The sequence below is a fragment of the Anguilla rostrata genome, chromosome 4 (assembly GCF_018555375.3).
Source record: "Anguilla rostrata isolate EN2019 chromosome 4, ASM1855537v3, whole genome shotgun sequence".
NCBI classification, from domain to species: Eukaryota; Metazoa; Chordata; class Actinopteri; order Anguilliformes; family Anguillidae; genus Anguilla; species Anguilla rostrata.
Genome location: NC_057936.1, coordinates 60,225,040 through 60,240,039, shown reverse-complemented (window position 1 = coordinate 60,240,039; position 15,000 = coordinate 60,225,040). Strand labels below are relative to the sequence as shown.

The 15,000-nt window shown below is 45.8% G+C and overlaps 1 protein-coding gene across 6 annotated transcripts in view; it reads left to right on the top strand.

Moving 5' to 3' along the window:
• The window catches only part of pde1ca (phosphodiesterase 1C, calmodulin-dependent a), a 134,378-nt gene that overhangs the window by 93,680 nt on the left and 25,698 nt on the right, over positions 1 to 15,000 (top strand). For all 6 annotated transcript variants that reach the window (XM_064333675.1, XM_064333681.1, XM_064333676.1 and 3 more), the window contains 5 exons: positions 6,869 to 6,982; positions 9,059 to 9,241; positions 10,780 to 10,846; positions 13,107 to 13,223; positions 13,908 to 14,048. In XM_064333675.1, coding sequence (XP_064189745.1) covers positions 6,869 to 6,982; positions 9,059 to 9,241; positions 10,780 to 10,846; positions 13,107 to 13,223; positions 13,908 to 14,048 — 622 coding nt within the window. The remainder of the gene's footprint in view (positions 1 to 6,868; positions 6,983 to 9,058; positions 9,242 to 10,779; positions 10,847 to 13,106; positions 13,224 to 13,907; positions 14,049 to 15,000) is intronic.

Genomic DNA, 15,000 nt, shown 5'->3' with positions numbered 1-15,000 from the left:
CGGGGCAACACGGGTTGAGTTATTTGAATATTTGATGTTGGGAGCCATAGAAACGTTTGAGTGTGAGCTCATTTTAAATGCGCATCATAAATCCCTTGATTTCGGGCAGTTCTGCACGAGGTGGCTGCATGTCTTTGCCTCTTCCGAATGGGCACCCTCTGTCAGAATCTAACGGCACTCAAAAGGCATGGAGTATATACGATTAATGTATATAAAAAGGCAGTATATTGCTACTTATTCTATCATTCTCATTCTCTCTCTCTCTCTCTCTCTCTTTCTCCGTCTTCATCTCATCTCATGGTGAGATGCATCATGGGAGCTTTCATTGGAGCTTTTCCCCAGATTCCGTAGCAAGCTGGAGTTGTTTACCGGCAAACGAAGAGTTGCATCATGGGATATCTGTGTTGTTGCTGTGGTGTTTGGGGCACCAGGGGGATGCAGACAGGACAAATTACCCCCTAAATTGGAACTGGTGTTTTGGACACCCTCACCTCCCTTTTCCAAATTACACAAGAGTGCATTTAATTGTGAGAGGGAAAACACTACAGGAAACATAACACTTCTTTTTTTTTTTTTAAACAAATAAATACTGATGAGATGTGAAAAGTTGTTTTTGAGAACCAGTGCCTCGGGAGTGCGGCTCTGCAGGCCCTGCAGTGTCCAGCGGCGATGCAGATATCTCATACGGCTGATGCGATGAGCCCTGCAGGGGGGCCAGACTGAGGCTGCCATCACAAACCGACTGCACCACCTGCTACAGGAGTCAAATCAGCGTCTTCTGATTTATTTATGATTATGACGAGACCCCCCCCCCAGCCCAAAGGGAAACAGCCTGTCTGTTCAAGGATCCTTCGGAACTGCATTAAACAATGATAGCCGATCTAGCTGTCGTTCCACCGAAGTGCGACTCTCTTGCTTTTTGCAGTATATACATTTATTTTTATAAAAAAATAAATAAATGCATAAATAATTTTTTTTAAAACAATAAATGTAAATTTACTGAATAAACTGAATTTTTTTTTTTTACTAAACTTGCATTAACTGTCCTTGGAGCGATGATTTCCAAATAATTGTGGGCAAGTTTTTGACTTTTGTCATTTGTTAGTTTAGTTTTTTTTTTGACAAGTTCAGCAAATCACCAATTTTCCTTGTCAAATTGCCTGTGTGGGAACAAAAAATAAATAAAAAATACACTTGCACTTGCAGTTATTTGCCAGTTGGCGTTAAGGGCAAGCGCTGGGTGACTCCACAGCCGTGCGTCTTTGCCGCTCGTCAGAAGGTCATAACGCCGTTCAGAAAAACCAGCGGTCCATTGTTTGTCGTGTTCTGTGCTCTTATCATTCACAATCGGAGTGCATTCTGGGTAGCTGTAATCTTTTAATGGGATGACATCGACTTGATTCCATCGATTACGCGTTGGCCCCGTGGGGGGAGATTTCGCAGAACCTCGGAGCGAGGGTGCGAGGCCTGTTCTGTTCGCTTCGCCGGTTTCGCTAAAATTACTGAAGCACACTTTTTATTCTCAGATTTTCATCTCTGAATATGACTGACACCTCTCATCACTCTCTCTCTCTCTCTCTGTCTCTCTATCGCTCTCTCACTGTCTGTCTCTTTCTCTCTGGCTTGTTTATTGTGTGTGTGTGTGTGTTTGCATGTGTATGATATACTGTATGTGTGTGAGTGTGTATATACAGTACTGTATGTGTGTGTGCACATGTGTCATACAGTACTGTGTGTGTGATGTGTGTGTGTGTGTGTGTGTGTGTGTGTGTTTATGATATGTGTGTGAATGTGTGAGTGTGTGTCCTCACAGAGATACAGTCTATCAGACAACAGGTCCTCACAATATCATTCTGTTGTCCTGCCACATAGGCCAATACTGAGGACTAGAAGAAAATGAATGAAGACAGTGCTTGAGTGTAATCCTCTTACCCCCACCCTGTGCACAGCTGTGAAATACACAGACAGATACACAGGAAGTTGGGTTCCTGCTGCCCCCCCCCCCACCCCCTTCCCTCTCTCTGCATGTCCTGCACCCTATGTAGCCTCAGCAGCTGGGGAGAGAATTGGGTCAAACCTGTTCCCCATGGGCGCCTCTGTTCATGACACAAGCCAGGATGCAGATGTTCACACGACACTGCCTTAATGTCAAGCCAATGTTTTTATGTTTTTTTTTTTCCATTATTATTATTAATTTTATGTATATATAAATCTCATGGCTGATGATGACAACATAGAGTCACCGGGGTGACATAGAGTAGCCGGGGCAACATAGAGTCACCGGGGCAGCATAGAGTCAGATCCATGAGGAAGTTGCGGTGAGATCTTCCTCAGAATTCCCTGGCTGCTGCCTGTTAATGTTGGAGAAACAGAGAGAGAGAGAGAGAGAGAGAGAGACAATCCACCCACGGTTCTCCCTGCATCCTCAGGGGGGTTTCCTCCTCCCCGCTGCTGTGCCTTGGTTGGGTCATGTTGGGCTGGGGCACGGAATTCGCGTGAAGGGCTTTCAGGTATTGGTCCTGTTTTTGGAGAGCGCAGTAAAAAAATAAATATAAAAAACGGAATGAGCGAGCGGAGACAGTAAGGGAAGCCTGCTGAGTGCAGGAAGAAACAGGCTGAGGCTGGGATTTACAGACCCACACTCTACCCTCCCCACCTCTCTGTGTGTTTCTCTTTCCCTCTCTCTGTGCCTCTCTTTCCCTCTCTCACTGTACCTCACACTCTGTCTCGCTATCTCGCTCCCTCTGTCTCTCTTTCTTCATCTGTCCCCATCTCCCTCTCTGTATCTTTCCTAATTCTTTACTCCACAGATATGTGTACAGAGTAAATACACTCACGTGATACACCAACAAGAAGGGAACTGTACAAAAAGTCAAACATAAACCAAAGTGGGGGGGGGGGTCCCTCATCCTGCTCCCAGATCACACCCCACCCAAAACTCAGCCATTTCCTCTTTTTATTTCTTTTGGCCTGGTGTCATTTCCTGGACAAGCCTCGCAACATCCCACTGAGCCCATGCGCCTTGAGCAAAATCTGTAAATGTACTTACTGCTGTATTTTATTTTATTTTTTTCTGTTTCGTTTTTAAAGTGCAAAGTTTAACTCGTGACTGTATTTCTATCTGGGCAGAGTTGTTGAGAAGCTGAATGTGATCTGTGGCCTACTCTGGACTGGCCATCGGCATCTCCCCAGCTAACTCACAATGCTTTCTTCAATGTTACTGGAATGTTTCCTCAATGCTGTAACATTGCCATTTCATAGTAGCAACATTGTGAGAAGTTCTTGTCTCGCGTGGGTCCACATCTTCAGGCCTATCTCTCTCTCTCTGTTGCCCACGCCACAGGAAACAGTGGCAAGTGGGGCGAGAGAGAGAGCATTTGTGGGTAAATACTGACTTTGTCCATGAGCTGGATCCGTTGGCAAAGAGTGAACAGATTAGTCATTAATTCTGAACCCTGTGACGTGTGCTCACTGATAGACGAGGCTGTCGGGAGAGGATGCCACTGAGCTTTGAGACCGTTAGCAGATTCATCTTATGAATGGCCTCCACTCCCTAACTCACTGCAATGCCCCGGGCTGTCTGTGAATATCTGTCCACAGCCAGCCATCTGTATGTGTGTGTGTGTGCGTGTGAGAGAGAGAGAGAGACTGTGCCTGTGCGTTTCAGTGTGTTTGTGTGTGTGTGTGTGTGTTTGTGTGTGAGTGAGATAGAGCGAGATAGAGAGACTGTGCCTGTGCATTTGTGTGTGTGTGTGTGTGCGTGTGAGAGAGAGAGAGAGACTGTGCCTGTGCGTTTGAGTGTGTTTGTGTGTGTCAGAGCGAGAGAGAGACTGTGCCTGTGCATTGTGTGTGTGTGTGTGTGTGTGTGTGTGTGTGTGTGTGTGTGTGTGTGTGTGTTTGTGTGTGAGTGAGATAGAGCGAGATAGAGAGACTGTGCCTGTGTGTGTGTGTGTGTGTGTGTGTGTTTGTGTGTGTGAGTGAGAGAACATTCTATCCTTTTACTTTCTTTAATTAATTTTCTTGTTTTTAGGAATGGTAAGAGAAGAAGGCTTGTATGCTAGTACACAATCACCTTCCTGATGCAAATTACATACACAGGTTAATTACTTTTTTTCTAATCAACAAGAGCTGGAATAATCGCCCTTTTCTGAAACTGACAAGAGGCGGCATAGGGTCAGGCGGACTCAATACATTTCCTCACAGATCAGAATTATTTAAATTCATAAACACTTAGCGAGGTCAGCTGGGTTATCTAAATTGCTGCATTTTTTTTGTTGTACATGGTTACAGGCCTTTTTGTGCAATTTTGTGGAGAGATATTGGAAGTACTAGAGTGCACTGCCTGCATACCAAAGTAGTTTTCATTTGGTAGCTGATCTCTCAGCCAGAAACATTGCTACACGCCTGGAAATTACATCACATAACCGTAAATGACATCACTCAACAGCTTTATTCTTTTTGCTTTCAGCCTGCCGAAATGTCTCAAATGTGGGAGAGGGCAGTTTTCTCATGTTAACTGCAATGGCTACCTTACAATGAAAGCTGCCCCTTTGGAGATGCTGAAAGCAAATGAGAGGATGAGCATGCATCTAAAGTCCAAATTCCAGATGAAGCGATGACATGTTTTTGTCCTGGAGTCACACACCAAGTACTCTCAAAATTTCACTCCAACTTTAAAGTAGAATTTAATGCATTCCTGCACCTTCTTTGACTCTGTGTTATGTACAACTGGATTTAATCCAAAATAAAAAAAGAAGAGACATTTACAAAAGCCTCAGCCCTTCTGCATTGCAAGCTGTGATGTCGGCTGACCTGTGGAACATTGTGTTCAGCATCCAAACAAATCAATGCCTTTGCCGTTCCCACAATGCTTTGCTGCTGTTGAACGGTGACCAGTTCGATTAAACCCTTCTTATAGTCCGGGGGCAGTCTGGGCTCGCGCTGTTCACCAGAACATGGGCCTGCCGGCCTGACCTGCACTTTCCAATCGAACCGGAGAGAGACTCCTCTCACACTGCTCTCTCAAATTGAAAAACTTCATTTGCCATTTCAGCAGATGGCTTTGCATTTTAAGAAGAGGCTCTTGCACACATACAGCTAGCATGCAGCGCTACACAGACAACACAAGCACAGACCATTTCAGACAATAGATCAACAATATAGACAACACATTAGTTCAGTGCCAGTGCGTCTGGGCAGTTGGCAGTTAAGCTGCTGCCCCTCTTTAGCACTGAGAAGTTTAATGCCCCTCAGCACAAATGACTTTGCTGTTCTGTTGGTCCAGGGTACCTTTTAATTTCTGCCTCATAATTGGCCCGTTTCTCTCCCTCGCGCTGCGCTTAATGGATGTAATCACATGGTGATTTGAGGCGTCGCGAACGCACGGGGAGGACGGAGGCGTGAATAATCGCGCCGAGGTGCGACGCATCTGGAAACGCGGGGCTGCGTTTTTTTCTGAAGTCGCCGTCCGCGGGGAAACGTTCACGGGCGGCGTCATTCTGGCTTGGCTGAGATTGGCATGTAGCGGGCGAGCGGTGCCCTTCCGGGGAAAATAAATGAATAAATAAATAAATAAATAAATAAAATTCAAATAATACAATTTTAAAATGGAAAACAGGGAACGGGAGCGCAAACAAACTTCAGTGACCGCTTGTACTGTGGCTTTCGGTAGCTACTTATCGGAGCCAAGTGTTTTTGTTTGTCCAATGTCAACAACAGCTGGGGGGTGGGGGGGGGGGGGGTGTGCTTGGGAATAGAGGAATAAGATTTGCCTTTGTCTAATCCTCTGATAGCATCAGCTGTGTGGGGGTGGGGGGGCAGGTTGGGTCATATCCGCGAGACGTGTCTGTCTGTGAGTGCTGGGGAGGTCTTCCTCGCCCCAAACAGTAGCACCCTCACCACCCCTCTGGCTATTAACAAATTCAGCACCTTTAAACACCAAACCCCCGGGCTGGGGTGGAGGAGGTGGGGGGGGGGGAGACAGGGCTGTTATCTTATTCATTCATTTGTGAATTCCGTTTATTGCCGTCTGTTTATTGTTTGTTTTATATCTATTTATCATGGTCTTGGTTCATTATTTTGGGGGAATTGGTAAGGGGACCTGGCTCGCCCCTGATTACGCATGCGGGTCCAAGGCAACAGTTGCTTGGTTAATATGGACTTACCCACAATCCACTGGGCCTCCTGTTCTCCTTAATTGGATGGTTACGAGAGAAATGAAAAGCTGTTGACATGAAAAGCTAAATTCATTGTGGTTAAGTGGCAGTCAGGAGAGCTCTACCATTGCGATTAATGTTGTTGATGTGATCCGTTCAAAGGAAAAAACATGGTGCTGTTGTTATCTTTTGTCGCACTTTAATTTTAGCTCTGAACTCACTTAATTTTACGTCCGTACACTGACATTGCCGTAAGGAAAGAGATTAGATTAGATTGGTTTTGTGATACACATATGAATGAGAAATTAGCCTTGTGTCCTTGTGCTAGCATGTGTGCACGTATTTGCATGACTGAGCTAAGCCCCTTTGCGTCGTCATGGACGCCTTGTAATCAGCCCTGATGGAAATTGACCACAGAGCTTTGCAATTAGAAAGGGGATTTCAATCAGGAAGCTCACTGCACCGATTTAAAAAAAAAAAAGAAGAGGGCGCGTTCTCAAGGTGCATTATGGGAATGATTTAGGATGATTGTGGCCCAGTTGTTAAATATGATATTTTATTGTTATGATTTTTGTTCTTTGCAGTAGTAGTAGTGCGTCTCTCTCCCTGTGTCCAGCTTACGACGGTGGGCTAACTGCGTATTTCCGCCGGTGTGTTCAGGCTGAGAGGGCGATCTGACTGCGTTTTTTTTCCCGCCCTTGTTTCCGCCACAGGTTGAGATGTTTGGTGAAGCAGCTGGAGCGCGGCGAGGCTTCCGTCGTCGACCTGAAGAAGAACCTGGAGTATGCAGCCTCGGTCCTCGAGTCTGTCTACATCGAGGAGACACGGTGCGGCCACTTCCTCCTCCTTCACTTTCCCTCCTTTTAATATTTACAAATATATATATATTTTTAAAAACCTTTAAATATGCTGCATCTTCAGCCAGGACTTCAATGTTTAAAAGTGTGGCAGCTACACATACAGAAGACCCTATGAAGCCAAACCCAGGGCTCGAACGCCGATGCAGCTCAATGTCACATTGTTGTACGGGAGTGATCACTCTACTGCCCTCTAGTGATGGGAGGACAAGGCTTCATGTGCCCATGAATGGGCGGAGCTAACACCTGCCCCCCAATCATTGGTGGAGCTGGTTCTCCACTGACACTGAAGGAGAGAATCACAGACAGCTCTCTCTAGAAAACTCCCAACTGCTAATTTATTATATAAATATACGAATCGCAACAAGCACAGATGAGGTCCTCTCTGACTGTGTGTAATCATGACCACGGTCTTCTCTCACTGTGTGTGTAATCATGACTGTGGTCCTCTCTGACTGCGTGTAATCATGACTGTGGTCCTCTCTGACTGCGTGTAATCAAGACTGTGGTCCTCTCTGACTGTGTGTGTGATCATGACTGTGGTCCTCTCTGACTGTGTGTAATTGTGACGGTGGTCCTCTCTGACTGTATGATAATGACTGCGGTCCTCTCTCTCTCTCTGTGAAATCTTGTCCACGGTCCTTTCTGGCCTGATGGACTTTCACAGCATTGAGAGATAGAGATAGAGAAGGAGAGAGAGAGCGAGACAGAGAGAGAGAGAGAGAGTAAGAGTGCAAGAAAGAGCATGTGAGAGACAGAGAGAGCAAGACACAGAGAGACAGAGCGTGAGAGAGAGTGAGAGCGAGCGAAAGAGAGAAAGGGAGAGAGGGCAAAGGGAGAGGGAGAGAGAGAATGAGGAAGGTGGGGGTGCAGCGTAACATTCCCCATGTCCCTGTCTGACTGAATATTTACTGGCGGAGATGTTAGGATGGCTTTACCCCATTATATAATGACTGTCCTCTCTGTGATTTGATGGCTTGGTACAAGTCTTTTCACACAGTTCCCAGGAATCTCATTAACGTGTCTGTGTTTGATAAACATGTCCTTTCCACATACCCACCAGTTCATCTTTTTGCCCCCTTTACAATTTAAAAAAAAATTTTATTACACACCCAGGTGATGGAATTCTACAGCCCCCTGTGTGCCCATTGAAAGCAGCTGTGTTCAAAGCCATCTCACGTTCTAATTAAACAGCATCCTTTTCCTCCTCAAAAAAGGAATGACTTACAGAGGCACAAGCCATGAATGCGTCTAGATAAAAACAAATTTAAAAGATTTAATGAAAAGATTGAAAAAGATATTATGCAAATGTTGGGTATTTCTTGGGGGAGAAAAAACAAAACGTTATTTACCGTTACCTCCTGAACTGAGGGATTATGGTCCTCAGCTGTTGTGACAGATATAATCAAGGCTGGGGACACAGCACCGACTTTAGGAGTCTGTCCATAGTAACTGAATGTGTAAATGAGTATGATCATGTAAATTAATTAACTGAATTTAAATGATGTAACACTAGAAGAGGCCCTCCTTTAAAAATAAACAGCTGATTTGTGGGCGATATCAGAGAATAGGCAATGCTGTTTTTTTCGACTTCTGAAAATGGCACAATTTCGCGTGCCATTTTCTTGAAGTTAAAAGGGAAAGTCTTCTATCTGAAAGACGTGATATGACATATTCAAATGCTCCATATTTGTGTGCGCTGATTGCACGTCCCTTCCCTACTTGCGTGATTCGCAGACACAATCAGGTTTGCGGTTCCAGGGTAGAATCAGGAATAAGTCCTCTGCGCCATCACGCCATCAAAGATATGCAGGCATTAAATTCAGATTGGATTGGATATTCAGATCGGTTTTGATGTCACTCTTTGACTGTGAATTCCTGGAATTGCCAGAGAATTCCTCTTGTATAAACTTCTGCTTAAAAAATAAAAAAACAAACAATCACAGGCTATTTGTGAGTGGATATAAATAGTCTGTGATTGGTTGTGGAGTTATGCTGGAGGCTGTGATTGGTTGTGAGGTCTGTGATGTCGCCCCCCTGTGGCAGGCGGCTGGTGGACACGGAGGATGAGCTCAGCGACATCCAGTCGGACTCGGTGCCCTCGGAGGTCCGTGATTGGCTGGCCTCCACCTTCACGCGGCAGATGGGGCTGATGCTGCGGCGGACGGAGGAGAAGCCGCGGTTCAGGAGCATCGTGCACGCCGTGCAGGCTGGGATATTCGTGGAGAGGTGAGTACAGGTGCACAGGCGTGTGTGGGCACAGGTACACAGGTGTGTGTGTGTGAGTACAGGTGCACAGGTGTGGCCGCCCAGCCAGTTGGGGATGGAATGAGATCACACAATCAGGCAGGGATACTATGGCCTTACCTCCTTATGGTCACCTCATTATAGTCACGTTGTTATGGTCACCTCCTTATAGACACCTTGTTATGGTAACCTCATTATGATCACCTCCTTATAGTCACCTCGTTATGGTCACCTGACTGTGGTCACTATGGTTACCTCGTTATGGTCGTCTCATTATGGTTACCTCGTTACGGTCACCTGACTATGGTCATTATGGTGTGTTGCCACTCTTGGCCTGCTAGGTGGTGATGTACATTTTATCTCCTCCTCTGGTGCATGATATACACACGCACCTTGCGGGCTTATGGGTTTGTGTATATAAAAAGGAATTGATAATTGAAGTTTATTCCTGTTGTACTCCACAAAAGAAAGGGTAGTTTCAAGGTTTTAAAAATATGACATTAACGCTGGAGGCGGGATATGGCTGTCAAATAACACGGCTGTTTTACAGCTCCCAAACTGCAATAAACCGGCAGACACCGGTGGCACTTTACTGCTCAGGTACCACATAATTTGAATCATTTCTGTAGCATTGCTTTGTTTCCCCCCCCCATTGCGTGTAATGATTCATGCATCCTGGGCAAGTAACGGCAGCTTAAAATTTTATTGTTGTCATGCATCCATTTATTGCCCGTCCATCATTCCCAGCTGCCAGGTGAAGAACAACGTGGCTCCCATCCCGAATGAGATTTTCCGCCAAAAAAAGTGTCTCCATTGTAGAGTCACGCCGGGACAATCCCTGTGGGTGCAAGGCCTTACCTCTAAGCCCCATGAGTTGATGGAGTTTAAATGGAGTTTGATTAGCTTTTTTATTTGGATAAAACTTGGGGTGTTACTAGAGTCCTGTAACGCTAAGACTCCTGGTGACACCTCCGTGCTCCGTGATGTCACAGTAGCGTGTGACACACATGCTTCCTTAGCTATTGTGACATGGCCCACGGAACTGCATACAGTTCTGTGACCTGGCCCATTATGACTTCACAGTGGAAGCCGCTGCTCTGGATGGAGCCCAGGAGCCCTTGTACAGTGTGGTGTAATCCAGCAAAAGAGCGCACGCTGTCACAGTAAAAGCTTTCAGACATGGGGGGGCTTTACCCCCTGAGGAAAACAAAAGATTAAGAGCATGTCATGTGCCTTTTATGAGGCAGATTAACAGATTCTCAGTGTGTCCCAGCAAAGGCTTCCCCCTTGGTTTGTTAGTCTATTTATTTATTCATATATACTTGTAGTGCATTTTCAAGAGGAGAGCTCTGGTTGGACTTTAAATGCAATGTTTATATCCTGCCTGCCAGAGGGATTGGATGCAGTCTTAATGTCCTGCCGTTCACACGGGGAGCTTTTAAGCACAGTGCTTAATTCACAGGGTTAATCGTGCCAGTGTTTCTGATGCTCTGTCTGTCCCACTGTCTGTCCCCCTGCAGAATGTACCGCCGGACCTCCAACATGGTGGGGCTAAGCTACCCACCCACTGTGATCGCTGTGCTAAAGGTATACACACACACACAGGCACACGCACACACACATACTCATACACATTTACACACGCACACACACTCACACACACACATACACATGCACACACGCACACACACTGCTCCTGCGATCTGCGATCACTGCTCCACACTGCTCCTCTGACCACTGCTCCACACTGCTGCTCTGACCACTGCTCCACACTGCTTCTCTGATCACTGCTCCACACTGCTGTTCTGACCACTGCTCCACACTGCTGCTCTGACCACTGCTCCACACTGCTGCTCTGACCACTGATCCACGCTGCTGCTCTGACCACTGCTCCGCACTGCTGCTCTGACCACAATTTGTATTCTGAGCTTGCTGTGGGATGCAGCCCAGCTCTGGTAATTCAGGTGTGAGAGGAGCATTTTCCGACGAGCGCGGGCAGTTTGTACGATGTCAGACACGGCCGATTGCAGTGATCCCGCGGCTGTTGCAGTGTGGCGTGCAGATAATGGGCTGTGGGTAGCGGAGGGGGGACTCGGTGCAGATCCTTCAAATCCAGATTGATCCTTCGCCTCGCCATCTGCCCCAGTCGTAAACGGAGGGACGGGTCAGAGAGAGTTTATACAGGGGCACACGCATCCATACACATACAGTACACCCACGCATTCACGTACATACACACACGTACGCATACACACACACACACCCACGCATTCACGTACATACACACACACACACACGCACGCATTCACACACATACACACACACACAGCACCCACAGCGACTTACACAGTCATTACAACAACAACCACACACCGCAAGCGACATTTCAGTTATTACATACACTCACACAACACCACTCGGCGACTTGCATTCACCACAACAACACACAGCACACCACTGTCAAAGATCTCAGCGTACATAACTACAAAACACATAAATCAGCCACACGCCACAGCATTCGGACACTCTACATATACACACAACCATCCACGCATTCAGGCAGTTACATACAGACCAACACAATGCAACACGCATCACCACGCAATTCATACAACATACACACACACACACGCACGCATTCACATACATACAGCACACACACACACACGCACGCATTCACACACATACACACACACCCACGCATTCACGTACATACACACACATACACACGCACGCATTCACATACATACACACACACACACACACACGCACGCATTCACACACATACACGCACATGCACATTCTCTCACATACGCACACACATTCATCCACACACACGCACACACATATGCATTTGCACACATACACACGCATTCACACACGTACACTCAAATTCAAACGCATACAAGCACGTTCACACACATGCATACACACATTCACACACATGCGCACAGACATTCACACGCATACACACACGCATTTGCACATATTCACATATATTCACACACATACAGTACACATAAACACACTGAGGTGCAGCATCTACGTAAGTTCCATTTTTGCTGGGAAAAATGATGAATGCTCCATCCGTAGTGCATGATAAATGACTTCATTTTCATGTTGACTGAAATATTCAGTCGTCACGGTTTCTGACTTTGAATCAGAGGCTTTAGCCAGTTGAACAGAGGCACTCTTTAGGGAAATGGCTTTGCATGGCTGGCTTGGTGATAAAGGACCAGAGCCTCGTTCTGGACACTTCCTAGTTTTCCGGACCTGGGTACAGGGACCAATCAGGGTCGGTGAATCGCTGGCAGTGATAGAAAGGTGGATGGTGATTGGTTGAAACAGGGTATGGAAGCCTGCTTGGACAGAACAGGTCAGCCACGTTCCAGATCTCCAAGCATGGTGGTCTTTAAGGTTTACCCCATTTACTACACATAGGTACACACACACACACACACACACACACACATCTGCCCATCTCCATGGGAGACCCTCTCCACAGGTACAAAACATCAAAATTTAAAGATTTTAATCTTTGATATGCAGAAATAAAAAATCTCTACAGAGCTGGATGTGTGAGACAGTAGAAAGGACTTGGCACCAGAGAGAGAGAGAAAGAAAGAAGATAAAAGAGAGTCGATTTAGCTTAATGTTCTATATCTAGAAAAATCGACTGTAAATTAATTGCACTGGCAATGTACTCATATTTTTAATGGTTCTGGAAACAAGCAAACAAAAATGTTAGAAAAAAATGAAAACATGAAATTGTACGCTGTGTCCTACCTTCTCTCATCCAAATAATTTTGCGTGTCGAATGGGACATGTTTTTCTTTCTTCCTCTCAGAACGTGGACAGTTGGTCGTTCGACGTCTTCGCCCTCAACGAGGCCAGCGGAGAGCACGCGCTGAAGTTCATTTTCTACGAGCTGCTGACCAGATACGACCTGATCAACCGCTTTAAGGTGATGTGCCATTTCTGTTTTTGGGCATTTCTGCCAGGCAAGGCAAGGCAAGGCGAGTTCATTTATGTGAACTTTCAAACACAGTGGCAATTCAAAGTGCTTTACACGTGAATAAAGGACAATAAAGTCGCAGTTAAAAACATAAAAAACGCAATGATCACATAAAATGAGAGAAAAGGGGAAAGGAATGAAAAAGATAAAGACTAAAAGCAATACTGAAACTTTAAAATGACTACATCAATTCAAATAGAGAAGTTAATTTGTTTTGAAATTTGTCTGTGACCAGACAAATCCGCAATTTGCCAGCAATATGTATTCCATGCATCCATCCATGAAGTGTCAGTTCAACTGCCATTTGGGACACCGCCTGAGTCACATCTAGGCCAACCAATCAAAATTATTCTACTGACCACCAAATCAGAATGATATGATTCTACTAACCACTGAGCTAATGCCGTGGTTTACAGAACACCAAGATAATGCCGAGCTCTCTAGACCACTGAGCTAACACTGAGCTCTACAGACAACTAGATAACGCCAATCTAAAAAGACCACAGACCTTACATCAAGCTCTATAGACCACTGAGCTAACACCAAGCTCTACGGACACTGAGCAAACGCCAAGCTCAAAAGACCACTGACCTAACGTCAAGCTCTACTGACCACTGCGTGCGTGTATTACAGATACCCATTTCAGCGCTGGTGTCCTTTGTGGAGGCCATCGAGGTGGGGTACAGCAAGCACAAGAACCCCTACCACAACCTGATGCACGCGGCCGACGTGACCCAGACCGTGCACTACCTGCTGCTCAAGACCGGCATGGTGGTGGGTCTCAGCCTTCCCAGCAGCCTCTGCTGCGGCCCAGCTCTCCGCTCACCTGCTTTCTTCACATTTGCCTGCCATTTCAGGCACCTGGCTGACAAGAGTCGGAGCTGGGCAAGACATTCTGAATGAGGGCGATCAATCAGTCAGTCAGATGATATGTTATTTTCCGCAAATCCTTTGTAAAGTAAAAATTGATTGATTGATCATTCTTGTCCAGAGCGTCTGACATGGTTTCACAAGCAGTTCCTTTATAGAGAGACCCATATATGGTGAGGGGGTTCTGTCTTCCTTTTGTATTGCAGTGGTTTTTAAAAATCGACACACTGACCTGTTTGCGTATTTTTGGAGTGCAATGGTTGGTCAGGAGGTTCCTAGATCATTCCCAAGTTCCAAACACATATAATTTGTCAGTTCCCTACTGAGGTGAAAAGTCCAGGGGTCAGAAAGTAGAGGTCCTGCCATGTGTTTCTTCCACCCATGAACTCAGACAGCTGATCTCACTAATTAATTCTACCTCCTGTCTGAAGAATTGTGCTAAAAAGAAAATCCAGGTGATTGGGACTAAACACTGGAGAGGACTTTTACTTTCTGAACCTGGACATTCCACCCCCGCATTTTTTTTTTCACGAATGACATCATAGTAGCCCCATTGTGACCTCATTGCTCTTTGCTCAAAGCCAGTTCACAGCCCTGGAAGGTTTTTCCTGTGACAAGTCATTTAAATTCCAGTCTGATTCATCTGAGCCTCCGTCCCCTTCTCACTCTGTCCAGCTGTGAGGTCTTCACCGGATTGGATACAGGGCATTTGTGATGGATGCCCGATGGGCAAGAACCTGTCCTTGCCGCGTCTCCATGGAGCACAAATCATGTGACATAATAATTTGTGATCTTTTGGACTGCATTCATAAAACATCTGCAGTCAATGTTTTTTTTTTTTCTTCATCATATATGA